The following is a 25,251-nucleotide window of genomic DNA, read 5'->3' on the forward strand; positions in this document are numbered from 1 at the left end:
TGGGTTGGGAAGATCCCCTGGAGAAGGGATAGACTACCCACTCCAGTATTCTTGGGCTTCCCTGGTGGCACAGACGGTAAAGAATTTGCCAGTAATGCAGGAGACCTGGGTTTGATCCCTGGGTTGGGAAGATCCCCTGGAGGAGGGGATGGCAACCCACTTCAGTATTCTTGCCTGGAGAATTCCATGGACTGAGGAGCTTGGTGGACTACAGGCCATAGTCCATGGGGTCACAAAATATTGCTGGGATAATTGCTGAACTTCCCATGCCTGTAACGGAACTTGGCGCACATGAGGAGCTCGACATACTTGCTGACCGAATGAGTGAATAAATGAACGTGACTGCAAGTGAGGAAAAACAGCTTTGGATGATGAGGTTAGCTAAGCTAAATCATTAACTGAACAAGGCCTTAATTAAGAAGAATTAAGATTATGCCTTGGCAAAACTGCAAAATACTATACACTCCATGGACATCTAAAGTCACTCACCAATAGTCAAAATCATAAATGCTGAAACTCTCATGTGTCAAAACCCATAAAACCCAGCAACAACTATACATCCTTTCCCCATGCTATAATGCCCTTCCCCCTTCCCTCTACCCACTGTCAACCACTGATTTGTTCTCTGTATCTGTGAGTCTGCTTTTTTAATTCACTAGATTATTGTATTTTTTAGATTCCACATTTAAGTAACATCATACAGTATTTGTCTTTCCCTATCTCACTTAGCATGCTGCTGCTGCTGCTAAGTCGCTTCAATACCCTCTAAATCGTCATTTGCTGCAAATGGCAAAATTTCATTTTTTTTATGGCTGAGTAGTATTTCATTGTATATACATACACCACATCTTTATCCATTTATCTGTTGACGGACACTTAGGTTCCTCCCATACCTTGGCAATTGTAAACAATGCTGCTGCAGACATTGAAAAACTTAAAAATGGAACTAACCATACGACCCAGCAATTCCACTCCTGGTTTTATACTCGAAAAAAACTAAATCAGTAATCTGAAAAGAAACATGCACCCCAAATGTTTCTATATACTTTTAATAATGATTACCTTCTCAAGGGAAGAATAACAAAGAAGGATCAGAAAAGGTGTGGTAAATAATTTCAATTTAAATAAGGAATGTGTTAAAAGAGAAATCAACAGTCACTAAATGAAACAGTTACCACCCAAATACAGCACAACATGGTCTACAGGCAACAAAATGCTGTAACACTAAATCAGAAGTGATTCCTTATTATAATCATTCTTTTGTTATTTTAATAGCCAAACATTTTTGGACAAGGTCCACGATGAATTATATTCCATAGAAAATTACATATAAAAAGCCTCTATCCTTTTTACAATAACATTTTTCAACACAGCCTCTCAATAGCTAATACCCACCTAATAAGGAAGTGAAGGAATTCTTTTCTATTTCTCCTAATCATCTCATTCAAATCCTATCACCATGAATTTCCTGGGTACTTGGCTTTAAAATATTGTATTACTATAAACTTTCAATTCAAGCCCTGGATAGGTCTACATTCACTTCAGCAGGAGCATCTTGAAATGCTGAATTATCATCTTCAATTTCCTTCAGTCATTTATTGTAGCTGCCAAACTGAAATGGCACACCTTAAAGGCAACACTAAACTGAAAGCAAATAATAAAAAGAGTCTCTTAAATGTTTCATTTATGAAAGCTTATTTTTCCTGCCATCAAATTTTGTGTACTATCTGAAATATATCACTTTACAATACTGACATCTTGCCTGCAATTATTCTGCCATGACACATTTGCCAGACTTCAAGGTTTATCAGGGGTGGGGGGTCGGGGGGAGGACTGGCATCTTTTCTCAACCTTTTATAACAGATGAGTAATAAAGAGCTAGGCTGGTTTTGCTTTCTGGCCTAAGGCGGGGGGCGGTAGGAGGTAACAGAGTTAAGATTAAGCCTCAATTGCCAATAGATATCACTATAACTACTCCCTTTCCTGGACAGCTTTAACTAATCTTTCTAGTTATACTGAAATTATACCATAAAATAAACACTTGAAAAGTCAACTCAGAGGGTGGCTGCTCTCTGAAAGGAAAATGAATCTGCAAACCAAAATCATTCAAAGCATTTTCTTGAAATCCTACTCACAAGCAACATAATAGCAAATTAATCAAATAAAACAAACAGAATAAAACCCTGTATACTTTACCCCAACATAATTGTTAATGACAACTATAAAATGCTAATATACAAATATCAACAAAATATGGTTTGTATTTCCAAAACTGATGCATTTTAGACCAGGATATAGGGAAAAGGAAATGTTAGTTAAGTACATTCGGATCACATTTATATAAAATAGGTTACTATTCAGTTTAAAGAATCTTTATCAGAGCAAGTTTACTAACTATGCTATGAAGTGAGAAAATGAGATGCCAGTGCCTCTTTTTCTCCACTTTATCTACCAAACTTAGTTCAGAATCACTATTCAAACCTTTCTCAGTTAATGTCACTCACTAAAGCCAAATTTCTGATAATCTAAATGCATAAAAGTATGGTCTAACTATATCATAAACTGCTTCCTAAAATAGCTTTTTAATCCAATAACCTATATCTGAGAAAAAGTATCTATATTCAATATACTGTCCATTTTTAAGTACTTCCTACACTTCTAGTCAATTTTTTAAGTTTTATTTAGAAATAACACTAATTCATTTCTAACTGCCAAGTAGAACAATTTTTTAATCTGCAGGGTATCTTAAAAACCAATCAAGTTGACATAACCTTAAATTCCAGGAATGTAAACCATAATTCAAGCTTCAATATTCCTCTTAACATATTCTACTTTACAAAAATGACTTCCCATCTTGCAATCATGAACAAGAAGAAAATTGTACTTAAAATATTAAAAGACCAAATCTCATTATTTAGTATTAGATTAATAGTCCATAATTCTAATCTAAAAAATATCTATAGCTATAACCTCTCCAACTTGTTAATTCCCAAAGAGATTAATACAAGATGTAATTAACATCTAAACTTAGAGCAGATGGTAGTTTGGAACAAACTATGTTAACGATAACTGTTTCATGGTCAAATAGATCAACCCATCACCCTTTATGATTCTGACTAGTTTAATGAGCACAACTTCTCATAAATTTTCCAGTAACTCTGAAAAACTGAATTTAATGAAAGATTTAGTTTTTTTGTAATACTTTCTTAAAATAGAATAAAGGCTGGAGTTGTCTTATCTGGAACCTAACACTGTATTTAGCAATGTAAATGTCATTAGGTATAATATCTGTGAAATGAATAAATAGAAAATAAGCAACCCAATGCACTTACTATCATTCAGCTCTTTACTATGTGCTAAGAAATAGTATTTAAAATCACACCTAATAAAATGGAATACAATTAAACTGCTTTTTTTTACTTCTGATAAACACTTAAAAGAATTATTCACTAAAGAATCTCGAGTTTAAGAGAATAAAAAGCTGACCTGAAACTATCACAATACTGTTAATCAACACTACTTCAATATAAAATAGTTAAAAAAATATAAGAGAATGAAGAGCTGGACTTTCACAACCCAATAATTTGGCCAATGATTTTCTGCAACTCTGTGACATTTTTCTTTTAACCTTTTTTTCTTGATGAAATGAGAAAACATAAAGAAATGAAAGTTATAACCTTCTTTGCAATAAATAACAAAGCCACTACACTTGATCTTAATAACATTTATTTCTCTCATGAAGTTACTTAAAAAAAAAACCTGGAATTTAGAAGAGATAAAGGTAAAACAAGGGGTGAAATAACTATAAATGTGCTTCTACTTCAAAAATTGCCTGACATCTGAGCCAGAAGACTTTCTGCATCTATCAGTGATTTCCTCTTCATGTGTCACAGAAAGAGTTCAACATGCTTTACAAAATCCATTATATTTTAAGACCATTTCCAATATCTGCTATCATAAATCAAGAAATCCATTTATTCAAGGTTACTTACGGAGAATTAATCACAGAGAAAATTTTAACAACTTCTTTTTCAAAAATTAAAGTACAAGTACTTTGCTATATTTGGCATTCCTATACATAATGATGTGAATTCAAAGACTGAAAGCATTAAGGGTATATAATTAAAATTCATGGGCTTAGATATTTAAAAAGTTTTAATATTTAGAACTCTCAGTAATAAACATTACAGAAAAATAAAACAATATAAATACAATGTACTCTCCTTCAGATTCCTCCTCTGATTAAGTGACACTATGTAACATACAAAGTTGCAAATACTTGTACATACTTGTTACAGCCTCATAAATATTAAAACATCTGAAAAAATTGAGGCCAAGAGAACTAAGGGCACTATGCACAAGGAACAAAAACTCATGAATTCCTCCATTTCTAAGGACTTCTAAAACCCACCTTCCTAATTTCAAGGAAAAATTTACACAAAAGAGAAAAATAAAAAACAGGTCAGCCATGCATTAACAGCTTTGATAGGGTATAGCTATTATGCCAAAATTCAGCCATCAATATACAACCTCATTTCCTATCTAAAGTTAATGAGAATGTATTTTACTTTAAATGGGACATCGTGGCAAAGTGCCAAGAATTAAAGAATAACCTTAAAGTCTTAATTTCATACTTCAAATATCACAAAAAGCAGTAATTCCCAAAATCATGACAGCATAATGAAATAACTACACAGAAAAAAATGGACATTTAAGACATTTCACTCTTTCTTAATATTATATAGTGAGAACAGATGTATTTATAACTTCGGCATACTTCATAAAATCATTATTCATCGAAATAGACAAATGTTTACAAGGAACATTTAACTTAAACTTCATAGTTGCTTATAAAATGGCACTTGAAAGACTGACCTAAACAAATCAGAGTCTGGTCAAGAGACAGTAAAGTATAAATATAAAATACACTACAATTTTGCTTGGGATTACATGTACACACTGCTGTAAATGTATGCATAAATGTAAAATGCATAACCAACTGTGTAGCAAATGGAACTCCGTTCAGTGTTATGTGGCAGCCTGGATGGGAGAGGAGTTTGGGGAGAACTGATACATGTACATGTAGGGCTGAGTCCTTTCGCTGTTCACCTGAAACTGTCACATTATTAATCAGCTATACTCCCATACAAAATACACACACACACACATACTACAATGTTAAAAACCTCATAGTGTTCTATAGGAAAACCAATAAAGATAACAATCTTTCTGGAGGAAACAGTTCTTAGCATTACAAATTTCAAATGCAAGTTTTGTACATGATTCCAGTAAGGAATACATTTAAACCTTACAGTGCCACATAATCATCATCCATTTTGTGGAAAACAATCAAAATTATGTACTTTTTAAATATGTGTACATTGAAACTGAAAGGTTAATTTTTACTTTTTCCTTTATTGGCAACTTTGGATGCATTTTTAGGTTTTGGTTCCCAGAGGGCATTTTTTACAAATCTTGAAGCCGCACCCCTGTCCAGCTTGCCAGCCTTTTTCTTGTCTGTTATTTCCTTGACTCTGTTCATGTATACTCTGATTCTCTCCTTAAAGATAAGAGGAAAAAAAAAAAGAAAGGCAATAGATTTACCAAGCTGTTCACCACCACTAAGCTGTATTATACTACACCTCAGTTAAATTCAACAGCTGTGTATTTATTGCCTATTGAGTGGTGCTAGTTAAGTGCAAAGTGAACAGGATAAACACACTCCACGTTCTCCTGAAGTCTCAGTCTAGGGGAAACGCAGACATTAGAAAGTCATTTCAGAAGTGTTCTGAGTGTTTCAAAAGAGGAAAACCTAGACACCACAGAGATAAACACTGAATTGGTTATATGTGGTTACACTAAATTTTTTAATTTACCTAAATCCATATACTAACTGCCTTGTATCTGAAGTCTATAATCTAAAATAGAACTTTCACAGGCTTACAATATACAAACTAAATTCTCCAGAAATTATGTGAAACAGGAAATGGCTATGGCAGCATTTTAACTATTTGTTTTTTTGTGTTACCTTCTAGTGTCACAATTAAACTAAGCAGAATGAAAATACAAGATCATTTTAGCCAATGTCATAGTTCTGACTGATAAGAACGTGATATTTTCTAATGAAATCTACAGCTGTTATCAAACTTTACACAGTGAGAAACATACTAGGTTTCTGTACCACTTTGAATCTTCTGAGGCCATTAATCAGAATAAAGGCTTATTTCCCTACTTCAATTAGAGAAATAAAGGTGTGAGAGCCACAAAATAGTAAATGATTGATCACCACTTAAAAGCAAGTTTCATTAAATTATCAAAATAGTTTTACAAACATACACATAAAAATGCAGAACCTTAGGATTTTTTAAGTTTAAAAAACTAACAACTGTACTCAAAACCCTCTCATGAGTTAAAGTCCTCACAACACACACCCGGCCCAGCCCTCCCCAAACTGATCATCCCTCACAAACCCACACCCTCTCTTCCTTCCAATCCCAACAAATGTTCACCTTGCTAATAGTTCAATAGTAATGACTGAAAATGGCAATCCTACTCAAGTACTCCAATGCCCCTTACCCTGTACTATTTTTTCCTTATTCCCACAATATAACTTTCTAACATATTATATATCCATAGTGAGTGAAGTGAAGTCGCTCAGTCGTGTCTGACCCTTTGCAACCTCGTGGACTGTAGTCTACCAGGCTCCTCCGTCCATGGGATTCTCCAGGCAAGAACACTGGAGTGGGTTGCCATTTCCTTCTCCAGGGGGTCTTCCCGACCCAGGGATCGAACCCGGGTGTCCCGCTTTGGAGGCAGACGCTTTAACCTCTGAGCCACCAGGGAAGCCTTTACATATGTATTATTTGTTGCTTGTTTGTTTCCTACCACTAGATAGTGTGGCACCTGCCACAAAGGCAGGGATATTTTGGTGGCTTTATACACTGAGGAACTATCTCGCTTGGAAATAAAGCCTGGCTTCTAGTGGGCGCTCAGATATTTCTTGAATAAATGAATTGACTATTTTCAATGCCTTTCCCCATTCATGATATAGATAGCAAACAGGCTTCCTCTCACACCCTAACTCTGTGTCAATCAGTGACATCTGTCACAGAGTCAGAAAAGGAGAACAGGTTTATGGATGCTGTTCATTTGTTAACCCTTGTCTAAAATATGAATGCACTTCTCCATAAAGTGGATTCTGAGGAAAAAAGAAGACAGATGACAGAATCAAGCACTAAACTACTCCAAATAACTTTGTTTTTAAGATAAAAAAGAGGAATTTTATAAACGTAAAGGCTACATTAGAAAGTTGAACACAGATGATACAATGCATTCTTCCTATGATTTAAGGCCAATTTCATTTGTCAAATCAAGATCTATGGACCATATTGCTTTATATATTTTGCTTTAAGTATTTTTCACAATTTCTGTATTTTAAAAAATATTTACTTTTTTACTTTTCCTCCAAGAAATTTAAAAGAAAAAAAGGTCTCAGTCTATACATTTAAAAATTGAAGACAACATATCTGGCTTTACTCTTTTTTTTTTTTTTTTAATAAATGACCAAGTGCTCTACTAAGTTATAAAATACATACATATCAACCACCTTAAGACTTTAGAACAATAATACAGTGTCAAGTGTATTTCACATATATATTTACCTTATATTTTATAAACACAAAGAATAAATTTATTAACATTCTTATTCATAAAGCCAAGTCAAGACGGTAACCTTAAGTTTGATTTCTAAATTTTTTCTTTCAAACTGAATGATTTTATTTAATTTTTGAAGTCAGCAAAAATTCCAAGATACCAGACCTTATATACTGTACTTATACATCTAAATGGAATACAAAGACAAACCTAGAAGATTTATTACAGGTTGTAAATATGTCACTAATGCAGAATTACTGGACAGTACACATACAACTGGTGCCAAAAAAGCTTTTAGCTTTGTTGCTGAACCAGATTCTTTACTGCTGAGAAAATGAATTAATGGAAGAATTGAAAAGGTGGAGGAGAAACTTTCCCGTCTTTGCTAGTAAATCAACTAGAATATACTTTTAAGAATTGTGTAAGAGTTGTTTTTTTTTTAAAAAGGCAGTTGTAGAGATGAACAGGATTTCAAGAATTTATAGGAAAAATAATATAGAAGTTATAAATAATTACTAGAATCGTAACATTTTCCCATCCAGAGATTTATATAATATATGGAACACCATTCTCTGACAAAGGTGAGAGAAAGAGAAACTAAAGACACAATGAAATCTGGGTCACTTTCATAATTTCAACCCTAAATAATTTTGTTCTCCACAATTAGGGTGATAAAGATACTCTAATTTTAACTGCAAGAACACTACAACAGAAATACATGTGAAATAAAAGAAATCAATCCACGGCAATCTTACCAGTTCCTGCTTTACTGGATGTTCCTTGGGATTGACTCCCTGAGTTGCCAAATAAACTACAAGAGAAAGATTTCATGGAATGAAATGGGTATATATTAATAAAGGCATTAATTAAAGAAACTTGTTACAAAAAAGAAACGTCACACAAATGATTAATTAAATCTTAAATTATTCAAACTCTTTGTAATTCTAAATGTATGTGTGGCTCATAGGCATCTGGTATTCTGATTTAAAAGAAATAAATACTTGACAGTTAAAACTGCCATAAAGTATAATTGTATATAAATTGTTAGCATTTTTAAATGTCACCTTTAACACAATAAATATTCTGCTTTGTAATTAATTCCAAAGTAATATACATACCCCAAAACATTGAATTCAATGTGTAAGCAGAAACTAAATCCACTTTTGCCTGTTCAAGTGGGTCCAACTATTAAAAAAAAAAGAGAAAGAAAAAAGAAATATAAACTTTGAGTACCATCAAATATTTTAAACTTTCACCAAGCACAATGTAACAAAGAAATGTTTTTTTCACTTCCTATAATCCAATAACCAAATAATCTGGAAATAATTTGAGAAAGTAAAGTTTTGTTAACTGGTGATTTTTGCCCACAAATTTTCACTTCAGGGTATCATCTTTAGTTAAACAAGGAATGTGTAAAATTCAAAAACAAAAAAAAAGTTCTTTTGAATTACTTTAATTTCAGGAGTTACAATCTGGGCTTTGTATGTCAAAAGTAATTTGTCAATATAAACATTGTACATGATGCATTTATGTATAAGAAGCAGGCTAAAATGCTTAGGCAATACCAAAGACAGAAGAAACATAATGAGATTTGTTTTAGACTGTCAAAGTCAATTTACTCTTTCTGTCCTATAGAGTTTCCAGAAACCCTGATAACATAGTAATACTTAAAAGGTCAAAGATAAGAGTCTGTCAGAAAGAATGTGGGGAGTGCTTTTTTAAATTCAAAACCAAGTCAAAATAAAAATATAGTTAGGAGGCATTTCCTAAGTTTTGTTGTATTTTCCCCTAAACATATCTAAACACTTAAAAACAGAGGGGGAAAAAGGAGAGAAAGGGGCATAAATCACATATCTGTTTCTTCTTCTGTATGTTTCACAATACAGCACTCAGTATTATGAATTACATTTTTAGAAATTACTTAAAATACCTTCTGCAACAACTCATTTCTAGAAACAGACATCATGGTCTTCAGCATTTCATCCACAGCACCAATGGAATTCTCAAATGTTGATAAATATTCATGAATTTCTACTGGATAGTCTTCATTAATTCCTTCACCTGCCATTATGATCAACTGGAAAAAAAATTAAATTCTTAAAATTCATATTGGAGACAGAGATTGCTCCGTAGGTTATTTAAAAAATCAATAGGTCATATCATGTGTCTCAAAACTTCTAAAAGTTAAAATCTGAAGATAATTTAACTAATCTTCTTAGAATATAATTCTGGAGCAACCATGTTCAAACTTACCCTCGTCTTAAGTTGCTTGGTGGGGTCGGAGGCGGCGGGGGGGAGAAAGAGGGGAGTCCCAGGAAGGGACCCACCCAAGTTCATTAATGCTACACATATCAATCCCTCAATGCTTCTCAATAACTGAGACATGACTACCAAATATGTTATATCAATGATAAATACATTAAAAAAAAAATTTGTTGATGTTAAAGAAAGTAAACAAAGAAACTGAAGTCGCTCAGTCGTGTCCAACTCTGCGACCCCATGGGCTGTAGCCTACTAGGCTCCTCTGTCCATGGAATTTTCCAGGCAAGAGTACTGGAGTGGATTGCCATTTCCTTCTCCAGGAGATGTTTCTGACCCAGGGATCGAACCCAGGTCTCCTGCATTGCAGGCAGACGCTTTACCATCTGAGCCACCAGGGAAGCCAAGGGCTGGCTGATGTTAAAGACTAAGCAAAGCAATGGAAGTGTGATAAGTCAATATATCCTACCCCCTAATGCTTATTGAAAACAATGATAAGCAAAGCTCTTTTTTATTTGGAAACATATATTTTAGCACTTCTAAATTCAGGCATTGATCTAACAGCATATTAAACCAAAAAATTAGAAATCTTGGGTCTGAAGTACCTTACAATCATTTATCACTAAAATCACTTTTCAAGCCTATATTTATATATACATATTCCTTAAGCTTAAAATATTAATAAGAAATTCAAGAGGCCATAAATCACATAAAGCCTATAAGCAGAAAAGAAGAAACTTAGGAGAAATAAACTATATGGTTTTTATTTAGGCCAGAGCATACCTTCATAGCCCATTCTTTAAAATTCATATTTGCATTATAACAATATTTAATATCTATATGAGAATAAGAAAACTCCACATCACTGTATTTAATATCGTTGCTGCTGCTAAGTCGTTTCAGTCGTGTCCGACTCTGTGCAACCCCATAGACAGCAGCCCACCAGGCTGCCCCGTCCCTGGGTTCTCCAGGCAAGAACCCTGGAGTGGGTTGCCATTTCCTTCTCCAATCGTTAATCTCGTTGTTAATATCATTATCTAAGATCAAATTTCAGAAGCAATTCAAAGCCATATGTGCCATCCTTAGGTTAAAAAAATTTTATTAGCTGAAAATTCCTCCTTCATTACATCACTAAGGAGAACATCAAGAATGTGTAAAATAGCAAAGAACATAACCAATTTGAAGTAAACAGACTCAGGCTTTCCATCTCGCCCGGTCACTGGCTTTTGTCACCTTAGATAAATCACAGTATCTCTCTGGGCCCCAAACACCTCATTCATAAAAAAAGGCAGTTGGTCTAATAATCTGTAAAGTCCCTAATAGTTCTAAATGTTATGACTATGTCATTTAAGCTTTAAAAGTACTATTTGATTATTTAGTCATAATACATCAACATTTCGATTCAACAAGTAAAGTCCACAGAGACATGTGGTTTCATTTAAAATTAAAAAAAAAAAAGACGAAGTCCAGGGGACCATCACTATACATGCTATAAAATTACTATCAACTACTGTGCGAACAGCAATTAAACAAAGGACTATGAGAAAAGAAAACCACACAGGAGAGAGTTGTGACTTCCTATTTCAAAAGGCTAATAACTAAAACCATGGATTTGCCTCTCATCCCGCCCCCCAAAAATCTCTCCAAAACGACAGAAGAAATACAAAAATAAATCCATAGTAATGCTGGAACAAAGAAGGGCACCTATCCATCAGCAGACCTCAACAGCAGACATTTTTATAAACTAAACAGCAAATGAGATTAGATTGATAGGAAACAGAAGCAAGGAGAATGCAACCCCTTCCAAACAAAACAGGAGAGCCCAGGAACAAACACAGGATGAAGGACAGTAAGAGCTGAGCCCCGAGGGCTGAAAGCAGATGAGCCAACCTCCAGACCTGCGAGAGGACAGCTCCAGCATCTACTGTCCAGATAAAGGCGTAAGACATAAATACAAAGATGGTATTTTTCTTTACATAGAATTTTAAACCAATAAATTTGAAAAATCTGACTAATAAGGATGAGGTACCGGGGTGGGGGGTTGGGGGGGGAACCCAGTTATCAAATCTAACCTAAAAGGAAGTATATAAACCAAACAGATCATTAACAACAGACCAAAAAAAATTTTTAAGAAGTCAAAAATCTATGCTCCTAAAAAGTTCCAAGTCTAGAAGACATTACAGGTAATTTCTTCCAAATCTTCAAAAAACAGTTAATTCTTAAGGTATTTAACTGTTTAAGAACACAGAAAGAGATGGAAAACTTAGATACCTATTTCATGACATACACAAAAATAAACTCCAGATGAATTTAAAGGCAAATTCTGTATAAATGTATTAAAGATTATATAAAATATTTACATGATCCAAATGAAACCCAAATGCTATAAAGGAAATGGCTGACAGACTTAACTACATAAAAACTGGAAAAAAAAAAATCTGTATTGTAAAAGTATACCTTAAGCAAAGTTAAAAGGCAAGAAACAGTCTGAGAGATAATATTTGCCAAAACACAACAAAAGATTAGTTAGATGATATAAAAACTTCCTACAAAGCATGAAAGATTAAAATAATGAAAATCTCACCCAGAAGACCGGCAATAATTTTAAAGACTGGCAAAGTTCAGCGTTAGCAAAGGTTTACACTAGAGGCAGAATATAAATTGGTACAGATTTCTTAAATGCACACACTCTTTGACTCAGGAAATTCTCTTTAGAAAGCAGGCTACAGAAATCCTTGTATACATGCATTAAAAAATTATTAAAATGGACTCAAACTTTTCAAGTGGGAACTCTGCCTCTCACCCATTTTTCTCCCTGGTGGGGTCTTTACTCATCAACTTAAAACCTTTCATCCTCCATCTTAAACAAGAAACAAAAACCTTGATTTCATATCCCCGCCTCCAGCTGAAGTCCATATTCCATCTCCCTTTCAAAACAAATTCATATCAAATCACTTTGCTATATACCTGAAACTACTACAATATAAATCAACTCTACCAGGTGGCTCAGTGGGTAAAGAATCTGCCTGTAATGCAGGAGACACAGGAGACGAGGGTTCAGTCCCGGGGTCAGGAAGATCCCCTGGAGGAGGGCATGGCAACCCACTCCAGTATTCTTGCTGGAGAATCCCAAGGACAGAGCAGCCTGGCAGGCTACAGTCCATAGGCTCACAAAAGAGTTGGACACAACTGAAGCAATTGAGCACACATATACTTCAATTTAAAAAAAAAAAATAGACTAATCTTGCTTACTGCTGTCTTCCCCATTTCATTTCATGGCAACTCCACCTTTTCAACTGCTCAGGCCTAAAGTTACAGAATGACCCTTGACTCCTCTCCCACCCTATCTTTAAAACATATTCAGAATCTAACCACGTCCTACCACCTTCACTGCTTCCACCCTGGTCCAAACTAGTCTGAGCCATCATTGAGTCTTGCTGGGATTGTTTCAACAGCCTCCTAAATGGCCTCCTCGTTTCTATTCCAATAGTTTACTATCAAGAAAGCAAATGATCATCCCAAATCTAAGTCAGACTCCCACAAGCCTCTGCTTGGAAACCTTTAAAGGCTTGCTGCTTCACTCAGGAAGAGACTGAAAAAGTCCTGACTCTCTGCTACTTCTTCTGTGACCTTATCTCCTCTCACTCTGCCCCAGCTCACTCCACTCCAGCCATGAAGACCTCACTGCTCTTCTTATCAGGCTCACCCCTACTTCGGAGCCTTTGGACTCCTCTCCTTCCTAGAAACGTTTCTCCGGAACCAGTGGCTTCAGAGCTCACGACTTCACCTTTGCTACATCTCTACTCAAATGCTGTCTACTCGTAAAGCTTTCCTGACCACCCTATTTAAAATGCACACCCCTCCTCTCATTCCAGAGCTTCCTATCTCCTTCTCCTACAGTCCTCAATAGCATCTGACATATTTCATTTATTGTCTGTCTACCTCCAAAAGACAGTAAACATTGACACAGGAGAGCAGGAATTTTTGTGTCTTGTTCACTGCCAGGCAGTCAATACACATTTGTTGAATGAAGAAACTATATAGAACAAAAACTAAGAATAATCTAAATAGTCATTAACAGGAGAACAGTTAAGTGAATTACACCACATCTATCCAAGATAATAGTAAAAATAAAGAAGTTAATCTTTATATGCTGCTGCTGCTGCTGCTAAGTCACTTCAGTCGTGTCCAACGCTGTGCGACCCCATGGACTGCAGCCCACCAGGCTCCTCTGTCCCTGGAATTCTCCAGGCAGGAACACTGGAGTGGGTTGCCATTTCCTTCTCCCAATCTTTAGATAGTAATACACAATAAGTGGTGAAAAAAGTCATAGAACATAGTATAGAACACATAACACAAATGCCATTATATATATGTAGATGTGTGGTGCTCAAGGAGACTCTTGAGAGTCCTTTGGACAGCAAGGAGATCAAGTCAGTCAAGCCTATAGGAAATCAACCCTAAATATTCACTGGAAGGACTGATGCTGAAGTTGAAGCTCCAATACTTTGGCCACCTGATATGAGGAGCTGACTCACTGGAAAAGACCCTGATGCTGGGAAAGATGGAAGGCAAAAGAAGGGGGTGGCAGAGGATGAGATGGTTAGAAAGCATTACTGATTCAATGGATGTCAATTTGAGCAAACCTCCGGAGACGGTGAAGGACTGGTGTGCTGCAGTCCACAGAGAGGCAAAGAGTCGAACATGACTTAGTGACTGAACAACAACAACAAATGCTGAAAAACCTCTGGAAGGAGACACACAAAATCAGACATTCTCTCTCCGAAGGGGCAGGAATTAGGGAATGGGATCAGCGCAGACTCATGTTATTCACTCTTCATTCTTCATTGTTTAAATTTTGTTATTTCAAAAAGCATGTATTAAAATCATAATAAAAATAAACAATCATTAAATTTTAAAAGGCAAACTTTAATAATGTACTTTGGTTTTTAACAAATACTGTAAGAATAAAAAACACAAGACCTTTATTTAAATGTGAAATTTTTCATCTGATTTTTCTATTAGAAAAGATTTCCCCTCAAGAATCATGACGGAGATTTTTCCTGCAATTATTCCCTGTCCCTAAGCCCCAATAAGCAAGTAGTTATTTATTGTTGAAATGGGTTAGGGTGAACACTGAAAGCAAGGCAGTAAGTAAGAATAATGACTCTCATTAAATCTGAACCAAACCACTTGCCTTTTTCCTAACTAAAAAACAAAGGCAATGTAGACTGGAAAATAAAGACTGTTCTAGTACCAGAAATTACCTCCAATTCAAATGATTTCTTCAAACATTTTACACAGACAGTTCCGGAGTATCTGCTCCTTCCACAGGAAGCACTGCAAGGAAGGAGCTGCAGTCACTGCCTTCTGTCCCCTTTGTTACTCGGATGCCACGATGAAGCTGTGAATGGACACTATCAGGAGCAACAGCCAACACCTGAACTCCACTGCCTGTGAACCGGGCATTACTCTAAGCATCCACACACATTTCTCCATTTACTCCTCACAGACTACAAATGGAACCACACGCAACTTGCCCAAGATTGTGCATGGTAAAACTCCAAAGAAGAGAAGAAAAAGAGAACTCACCCACTGCTCCTCACTCCCTGCCTGGTGCCAAAGGCATTCCTCACCCCTCCACCTTCCTTCTAAAGTGTCGACCGCAGAAGTGGAGAAAGTGGAAGAGGACCAGAGAGAAGCTGCCTCTCTCCATCTCTCAGGAATGTCTGGCAGAGATGCAGGGACAGAGGGGAGAATCCCTACCAGCAACCCTTACAGGATGGAACTGCCATTCCTTCCCTCCCCTCCCTGCCAGTGATGAGAGCCGCAACACCCACCAGAGAAGAGGAGGGGGACAGGACACCATCCCTGCTCTCCCCCCTCCACCCTCTGCTTCAGGGAGCTCAGTGCAGCCAGGAACCTGGGAGTCGTCCCGCACCCCATCCTCAGGCCCCAGTCCCACCAGTCCTGTCAGTTCGGCCTCTTAATCTCCTTGGGCCACAAGCTCTCCTCCATTCTCACTAAATTTCACTAAGTCATTTAAAGTAGTCTCCCTCCTGTCAGTTTTTCTCCACTTTCAATTTTAAGATACTACAAAACATGACTTTTCTGTAACGACAGTCTGGTCATGGTACACCCCTGCTTCAAATGCTGCCTTAGCTCCCGGCTACCCGGAAGATAAACCCCAAACCTCTTGTATGGATGTCAAGCTCATTTCCAGTGGCCCCTATTTGTCTGACTAGCCTCATCTTTCATTTCTCCCCTCTTCCAATCCTACAGCTATAGCCACCATAGCAGCTTTCCAAATATTCTTTGCCCATCTGGTTCCCGACACAGGAACCACCCTTCCCACTTCACTCTGTACTAACCCTGCTTATCTTTGCAGGTAAGATCAGGTTTCTTTTAGTGGATATGACTTCTCTGAGTGACATCCTTCCATTCTGTCTAGGTGAGCACAACTACAAGTTATCATGTCACCTAAAGCACGATCTGGTGACACGTGTTGATTTACTTAACTTCCCTTTGACTACAGGCTCCCTGAGGAGGCGGTGTCACACTGATGTGTCACCAGAATGGCTTTATGTCCCACCTTGCCCAAGACAGTCCTCGTTTATGCCTGCTGTTTCAGCTCACCATCTGCTCTGCTCTCTATTTCTCTCTCAGAAGTCCCAGTTTGAGCAACAAATTACAGGGTCACCCTAAACAAAAGGAGCTTCTCTGACCTCTGCCACTACTCCTCACCCGACTTTGTCAGAGAACAGGAGAGCTGAGGAAGTGGCTCCCAGTACCAGCTGGGGTTCAACCACAGCAGCAGAACCAGTCGGAGGTAGTTTGAAGAGATGTACTGCAAGAAACTGGCTCATGCAATTGTGGCGGCTGGCTAAGTAACACTGAAATCTGCAGGGCAGGCAAGCAAGAAAGAACATGCTGGAACCGTTGGCTGCAAGCCGAAACTGCTGTCCACAGGTGGAACTTTTTCATCAAGGAAGCCTCAGCTCTGCTTCTAAAGCCTTCCAATTAACTGGATCAAGCCCACTCAGATTATCTAGAATAATCTCCCTAAAGTCAACTGTTTGTGTATTTCAGTTGTATCTACAAATACCTTCAGAGCAATACCTAGGGTGGTGCTGGACTGAATGTCTGGGGCTGCAGCCTAGCCAAGCTGATGCATCAAAAGACCATCCACTGCTGTAAGCCTCCAGATCTACAGCCAGGAAAGGCATATTCCTGGCATCACAAACTGCTGCTCTGACACCATGTTTCCACAATAGCCACGTTACTGATGACCATTAGGTACCCAAGTAACAAAACTAGAGTTCAAATTCCAGTTAACAAATGTGGAAGAAATGATAACTTAAAAAAAAAAATCATCATTTTGTAACCCCTAGTGAAATTACTGATTCAGGTAATGATCACAGATAAAAGGGGAAGCTTACAGCAGAAGAGTAAGACTGTCAATACCTGAACCCACGGGTGAGTCTGCACCATTCCAAGCAGGACATAAACATATCATGAACCTCCTGATGTGAAGCAATGTGACAAACACAGCTCCATCTGTGTAGCATTTCCGACTCCCCTCAGAAGAGCTGAATCTGAATATAACTGAGCCTGTGGAGCTAACTTCCAATTTATAGGAAATATGGAAGATAGAGAAGTTCACAAGAAAGCAAATACACAAATCTGGAATGAGAAATATTGTACAGGAAAACTGACCTGATTTCCATAACAGGTAAATGGCATGAAGAAAAACTAAGAAAAGGGAGAGCAGGGAGAGAAAGAAGAGATCTACCTTTAGATCTAACAATCAAACGGAATGTGCAGACCTTGTTTGGATCTTGATTCAAATAAACTGAGTGTAAAAAGATATCTTTGAAAGAAAGAATCCTGAATCTGGATCAGGTATTGGATGACACTAAGAAATTGAGAATGTTGCTATGAAATTAGAATTCAGCTATAAAAATGGCTTCACAGTTACATAAGAAAATACTCCTATCATTTAAGAATGAACACTGATACACATGAGTGCAGTGGTAAAGAATCCGACTGCAATGCAAAAGATGCAGGTTTGATCCCTGGGTCAGGAAGATTCCATGGAGGAGGAAACGGCAACTCACGCCAGTATTCCTGCCTGGAAAATCCCATGGACAGAAGAGTCTGGCAGGCTACAGTCCAAGGGGTCGCAAAGAGTCTCACACACACACACACACACACACACACACACACACACACACTAATGTATATAGGGTAAAATTATAGAACATGTTGAATTTACCTTAATAAAAAAAAAAAAAAAAAGCTGGTCTTCACGGATTAATCATGCTTTGAGAACAAAGATAACCCATGTACAATATTCCTATTAGAAATATTAGATAGTCAACCCATCAATTAACTTTTTGAATATAACCTAGTCCATAAATTGGGGAACACCTACATAGAAAGTATAGTCTAGAATACTCGACTACAATTTCATTCCAACTCCAAATATAATCTGGGGTCAGGGGAACATAGGTTACTGGGTGTTCACCAGCTGTGATAGTTGCCGAACAACGTACAAAAATAAGACAAAGCCAGTGGCCTCAAATAAGGTTTATATTACTAACATTTCCAACAAAGGCTTTGTTCTAGTATCTATTACTTCCATAATGTCACAAACTTCCTTCTTAAAAAAACCCTGAGGCCTTACATTTTCGGAGAAGGCAATGGCACCCCACTCCAGTACTCTTGCCTGGAAAATCCCACGGATGGAGGAGCCTGGTGGGCTGCCGTCTATGCGGCCGCACAGAGTAAGATACGACTGAGCGACTTTAATTTCACTTTTCACTTTCATGCACTGGAGAAGAAAATGGCAACCCACTCCAGTGTTCTTGCCTGGAGAATCCCAGGGACGGGGGAGCCTGCTGGGCTGCCGTCTATGGGGGGGCACGGAGTCAGACAGGACTGAAGCGACTTAGCTTACATTTTACCTGGCCCTTACAAAAATGTCTGCATGCAAAAATAAACAAACCAAGCCTACAGTCAAATGAAAAACTAGGGGAAAATATTTGCAACATAAAGACAGATAAAAGAAGCCTCTGCAAATCAACAACACACAAGAATACTTGCAATTTTAAAGCAACTATACTCCAACAAAAATAAATAAAATAGGGGGAAAAAAAACCTTCAACCCAAAAGAAAAATGAACAAAGAAAATCAGCAGTTCACATATAAAGGAATCCAGATGACCAAGAGGCATAAAGCAAGCTACTCAATCTTACTCATAATTAAAGAAACATAAATCACCAGAACAAGATGCCATTTTTCACCTGTCAAACAAGCAAAAATCAAGAAGATTGATAGTACTTAATATGGGCAAAGGTGAGGAGAAACAGCCTCTCATTCACTATTAATTGGAGTGTAAACCAACCATTTTGGGGGCAGATTTGGCACTATGCTTTAAAATTGTATATGCACAAAGTCTTTGACCCAGCAATTTTACTTCTGAAAATGTACATTTTCACACAAGATAACGTTTAAGGATGTCCACTGCAACACTTCTTAAAATACACTTTAAAGCAAGAAACAACTTCCATGCTCATTAGGAGAACTGGCTACATAACATGAAATATTCCTTCAATGAAATACTGTGTAGCAGAGAAAAATAAGCAGAGCTTCAATTCCTGAAATATATTAAGTGAGCAAAAATTGAAGAACAGCATTCATAGTACAACCCACTTGTTTTTAAAAAGAAATGAGTGTGGAGGTATAGTTCTTTATGTAAATTTCTTAAAAAATACAAAGGAGACCCTTAACTAGGGTTATTTCTGGAAAAACAAAGCAGTACGGTGAAGGAGCACATTTTATGTTATACTCTCAGAATTAAGATTTCTAAATAATATCTGTAATGCAATAGTACATACGTATATAAACAAAAATTTCAACTATCTGAAATTCTGATTTTACTTTAGTCGCAAATATGCCAGATAAAATGTCATTTCCACCCAGCTTAGCAATTACAATCAAACCTACGTTCTTTAGCTCTGTTATATTCAAAGAACCATATGAATGGATTGCCTTCCCTACACCTAAATTTTCTAGCTACCATAAGACCACTTTCTCCCTGTTTTCAAGGTAGAAGAGCCGTTTTAGCCTCGATCTCTGTAGGAACTCCTCCCTGAGTTGTTGGGGGACTCCCAGCCACCACCCTGTCTAGCCTGCTCCCCAGGAATCAAACAAGGGTCTCCTGCATTGCAGGCGGATTCTTTATCACCTGAACTACCAGAGAAGCCCGTAGTCAATGCTAAGTAAATGTTATACAGTTACATGACATTGAGGAGTATGTGGTGGGAAGAGAGTTCGTGTGTTCATGTACAAATGTTTGCGCGTATGTGTTCAGCCATGCCCAATTCTTTACGAGCCCATGTACTATAGCCAGTCAGGCTATCCCAGCAAGAATGGCATGGGATTATGCCATTTCTCCTCCAGGGGAGCTTCCTGACCCAGGGATCGAACCCGAGTCCCCTGTATCGGCAGGCAGATTCTTTACTACTGAGCCACCTGGGAAAAAAATAGGGATAAATAAAGCAACTGTCAGGCAACCGACAAAGGACTCAGTTGAAGTAAGGTAGCATTAATTTGGGTCTTTTGTGAATTTATTTAGCAGGGTTCATAAGAGTCGGACACGACTGAGCGACTTCACTTTCACTTTTCACTTTCATGCATTGGAGAAGGAAATGGCAACCCACTCCAGTGTTCTTGCCTGGAGAATCCCAGGGACAGGGGAGCCTGGAAGGCTGCCGTCTATGGGGTCACACAGAGTCGGACACGACTGAAGTGACTTAGCATAGCATAGTGGGCCTGGAGCAAGAATGGTAATCCAAAATGAGGCACTGGCTAATGGGCCCAAGAGAAAGGACTTGCAAAAGTATCTTTAACAGCTGACTGGGAGCTGTGGCCTTGAAGGGAGAGAAGTAAGGCTTCTTCCTCTGCTTGGAATACCTCCTCCCGATTCCTCCCCTGTCTTCTGGGCCTAATAAAACCTATTAATCGTTTAAAACCCATGTCAAATGCCCTCTTCTCTATAAAGGCTTCCATACCTCCCAAGCCAAAGTAGTCTCTTCTTCCTTTTTGTCCTAACATTTACCATACTGTTGTCATTTATCCAACAATAACACTCCTTCTCATGTTTATCAAGATAAACCTGAAAATGTCAACCCTCACTTATCTGATCCATAACCTGCATCTGACAACAGTAAACACATTACTTCACCCTGAATTCCACAACACTACTACTACTACTACTGCTAAGTCACTTCAGTCGTGTCCGACTCTGTGCGACCCCACAGACGGCAGCCCACCAGGCTCCCCCGTCCCTGGGATTCTCCAGGCAAGAACACTGGAGTGGGTTGCCATTTCCTTCTCCAATACATGAAAGTGAAAAGTGAAAGGGAAGTCGCTCAGTCGTATCCGACTCTTAGCGACCCCACGGACTGCAGCCTACCAGGCTCCTCCATCCATGGGATTTTCCAGGCAAGAGTACTGGAGTGGGGTGTCAATCCACAACACTAGACTCTCAAAATTGTCCTTTGTCCTCGGATGGCTGTTCTTTCTGTCTACTTTGTTGGGTCCTTATCGCCCCAAACCTATAAAGGCCAAAATGCCTCAGGACTCAAGTCTACTGCTTTTCTGTTTACAGTCCTTTGGCAACTGCCTCTAGTCCCACAATTTTAAATACCGTATCACTACTCCCAACTGACCTTTTCCACTAATGACTTCCCCACTGAATTCCAGACCTCAATTGCCTATAGCATCTCCACTTGGATAACTAACAGACATCTCAAACTTAACATATCATAATAAACACTCAATTCTACCTCACAAACCTGCTGCTCTCATAGTTCTCCACTTCTCGGTTAATGGGAATTAACCCTTCTGGTTGCTCAAAGTCCCAAACCTGGACAGCTCTTTTACCATCCACATTCAATCCATAAGCAAATCTGTTAGCTTTACCTATGAAGTACATCCAAAATCCGAACTGCTACTCACCAGTGACTTCTTTCAGCTGTGAAGACACGATCTTCTTATGTGAATTATTACAACACCTTCCTAATTAGTCTCCTGGCTTTGCCCTACCCCTATCTCCAACAAGCTGCTCTAACACAGCAGGCAGAATGAGCCTGTTAAATACCTAAATCAGATTGTATCACTCCTCTGCTCAAAACTCTCCACTGGTTATTTCCCAATGTATCTCCACATGATTAACATAAAGTCTTGCCACATATTAAGTATATGGTAACTATCTGTTCACTAACTAAAAACAATGAAAGTAAACTGGAACCAAATTTTGGAGAATCTCAATACCAGATTAGGATAGTCACCATGTGGATTCAAAAGAAGATATACAATAATGTACATCCCGGGGCTGTTTCCATCCTTATGCCAAGCAGAGTTACATACAATTAGGAACTAAATCAGAAACAAATCAATATACTATTTGGGGGAAAACTAGAGAGATTTCTGCAGATGTTGCATCAGAACTCTATTAACATAATGACTTTTTTGCACAGCATTGCTGCTGCTAAGTCGCTTCAGTCGTGTCCGACTCCGCGGGACCCCATAGACGGCAGCCCACCAGGCTCCCCCGTCCCTGGGATTCTCCAGGCAAGAACACTGGAGTGGGCTCCCATCTCCTTCTCCAATGCATGAAAATGAAAACTGAAAGTGAAGTTGCTCAGTCGTGTCCGACTCTTAGCGACCCCATGGACTGCAGCCCACCAGGCTCCTCCATCCATGGGATTTTCCAGGCAAGAGTACTGGAGTGGGGTGCCATCGCCTTCTCCAATGCACAGCATTACCTTAGAAAATAACGGTGAAACGACCATACAACGATCTCTCCAAAAATACTGTCTTTAGCAGACAGTCCATGCTAGTGTCACTTGTAACTCTCCTTCATATTTAGAGTAAAATCCCAGAGAAAAGTTAGAGATGCTAACCTCTAAAAACAAAATTATCCCGAGGTCTCATAATAGAAAAAAATATATAAATTACAAAGATGTTGCTTAAGATTGAGACAAATAGTTAAATCAGATTACAATGAAATTAATTCTATTGTTAATTCCAAAGTTTCATTCGAAGTGTTTTCAAAATTAGTCATGTGAAGCAGCAAAATTACCTTCCAAAACTATGGAATTTGCTTATGACAAGATTCTCATCTCAGGTATACTGTGCAGGTTAAATGAACAATACAGGTAAAGTTTTTAGAATAATGCCTGTCTCAGGACTCAATATATTAATTAGTAATATTAGTTATTATTTTACTAATGTGAAAATATTCAAACACCCAAACCACTGGGGGCGGCTTAAAGCCATATTTGCAAGGTCAACAGTTTGGAAACAGTCACTAACTGAGATATGACATATAAACTGCCTTGACTATTTTGAAAAACCACTGTTCACACTATCATTCTTTTCTCTTTCAAAAATATCATTTCCATCCATCACAAACGGTTCCCGGAGTTTCAACAGGGATTATCTGCTTATTTCCGGATCCTAAGTCAACATTCGGCTAAGTCTCGGGTCACTCTACTATCAGATAGTCCAAGGTGGGCAGCAAACATCTCACTGGGACAGAGACATCTTTATCAAGCCAAAAATGAATTGCAGTCAACAAATAGCAAGACACGAAAGATACATTCAAACAGAAATCTGAATCACACTATTCCTGGACCACAAAGAAAAACCACTGTTAAAAGATTCCATTAGATTTCAACTTAGGATCAAAATTAGCTTCCCATCTCAGGTGGGTTAATATCGCAGCAGCAGGCAGGGCATAATCATGTATCTAAATGACAAAGGCGGATGACAAGGGAAAGCTACTCTCCTACATCTTCCACTTCTGCCTTCCTCTCTCAATCAGGTTTCAAAGCACCAGAAAAGTAACGGAGAAGTCACGAGCTTTTAATTTCTCCGCCCACCAACACTTAAGAGGCGGAGCTAACAGACGAAGAAAAGCGAAAGGCCGGACCCAAAGAAACGGGAGGGGCCGAGAGAAGCCCAAGCCAGCAAGCGGCCTTAAGAAAGCGGAAGTGGGGGTACTGCAATGGACCCCCATTGCAGGTTACCCCAACTCTCGCACTCGCGGAAGGCTACGCAGCACGGCCCCGCTCCTCCCCTGACAGGGGGCTCCCAAGAGAAGCGGACTTAGACAGAAGCACGAGAAAAATTCCAACCCCACTTCAGAATAATACCTCGCGGACCTTCCACGTCTGCCTTCCGGAAAGCTGTCGGCGATGGTGACGTCAGTGGCGCGCCAGCTCTGCGAGCGTGGAGAGCGACGCTCTCCGATGACCTCACGCTTTTCACCACACCCCTTTAACCCTTTCCCTTCTGCCCACAAAGGCGATCTCTGGCCCCACTGACTGAAGCTGTGGGAGGGAATGGGTATGCTGGGGGTTGTGGGGCGCCGGTCCGTTTTTCTAGATTTGTATCCCTGGTGGCTCAGACCGTAGAGAATCTACCTGCAACGTATGACACCCTGGTTGGATGAGATGGCTGGATGGCATCACCGACTCGATGGACGTGAGTCTGAGTGAACTCCGGGAGTTGGTGATGGACAGGGAGGCCTGGCATGCTGCCATTCACGGGATTGCAAAGAGTCGGACACGGCTGAGTGACTGAACTGAACTGAGAGCATAATTACAAACTAACCTTAAAATATCACAAATTATAGTGTGATCCTACAACACACGACTAGTACACAATTCACACAACGTGGAAGTCACAGTGTGAGTTCAACAACATCCAGACTGTACTCAAGAAAACCAGTTCTCTGATCTTGGTTGCTGGAGGGATGCCAAATTGTCAAAAAAAAATTTAAACTATTATTCTCAGTTTTGCCCTCATCTTATTGTGGACAGGTAATAACAAATAGTTTGGGAATTGGCATCAGTCCAGAAATCACATTTTCAGTAGCACTATCCTTGAAAGTTAGGTACATAGCCTAACCAGGAAGACTGTTGAGATTTGGAAAAACTGAAACATCACCCAGAATAACTCAGAACTTGACAGTTCATCCTGCACCAAAGTGGTAATGAGACTTCCAGGCAAAATGTCACACCTTTAGGTCTAAGTCGTGGAAGCAAACACTGAAATGCAGTTAGTACAAGAGGTTTGGGATTGGGGTAAGTAGGGATGTCTCTGAAAGATAAAGAGGGAGGAAGCAGAATTGAGCAGAGTCTCAGACCACGATGTACATCTGATAGGGTCTCGGCCACCCCAACTACAATAAGTTCCAGAGCAAAGAACTCCCCAGAGGAGACCACACTGGGCAGAGGTGGCGAGGAACTGGCACCCATTCCTCTG

The 25,251-nt window shown here is 38.5% G+C and overlaps 1 protein-coding gene across 4 annotated transcripts; it reads right to left on the reverse strand.

Annotated features, from left to right (window-relative positions):
• Positions 1–3,709: 3,709 nt before the first annotated feature.
• Positions 3,710–24,294, reverse strand: C1D (C1D nuclear receptor corepressor). 4 transcript variants are annotated; one of them, XM_025261256.2, is made up of 5 exons: positions 24,138–24,294; positions 9,584–9,730; positions 8,772–8,838; positions 8,409–8,464; positions 3,710–5,560 (listed from the first exon to the last, which is right to left on the reverse strand). In XM_025261256.2, exons 2-5 carry the CDS (start codon positions 9,719–9,721, stop codon positions 5,396–5,398), a joined length of 426 nt encoding a protein of 141 aa, XP_025117041.1. In that variant the 5' UTR covers positions 9,722–9,730; positions 24,138–24,294; the 3' UTR covers positions 3,710–5,395. The 4 variants fall into 4 exon arrangements, with proteins under 4 accessions (XP_025117041.1, XP_025117042.1, XP_044782005.1 ...); XM_025261257.2 differs by having other exon boundaries at positions 24,147–24,213; XM_044926070.1 differs by lacking the exon at positions 24,138–24,294 and adding an exon at positions 23,732–24,014.
• Positions 24,295–25,251: the final 957 nt, after the last annotated feature.

The sequence above is a fragment of the Bubalus bubalis genome, chromosome 12, assembly GCF_019923935.1.
Source record: "Bubalus bubalis isolate 160015118507 breed Murrah chromosome 12, NDDB_SH_1, whole genome shotgun sequence".
Lineage (NCBI taxonomy): Eukaryota > Metazoa > Chordata > Mammalia > Artiodactyla > Bovidae > Bubalus > Bubalus bubalis.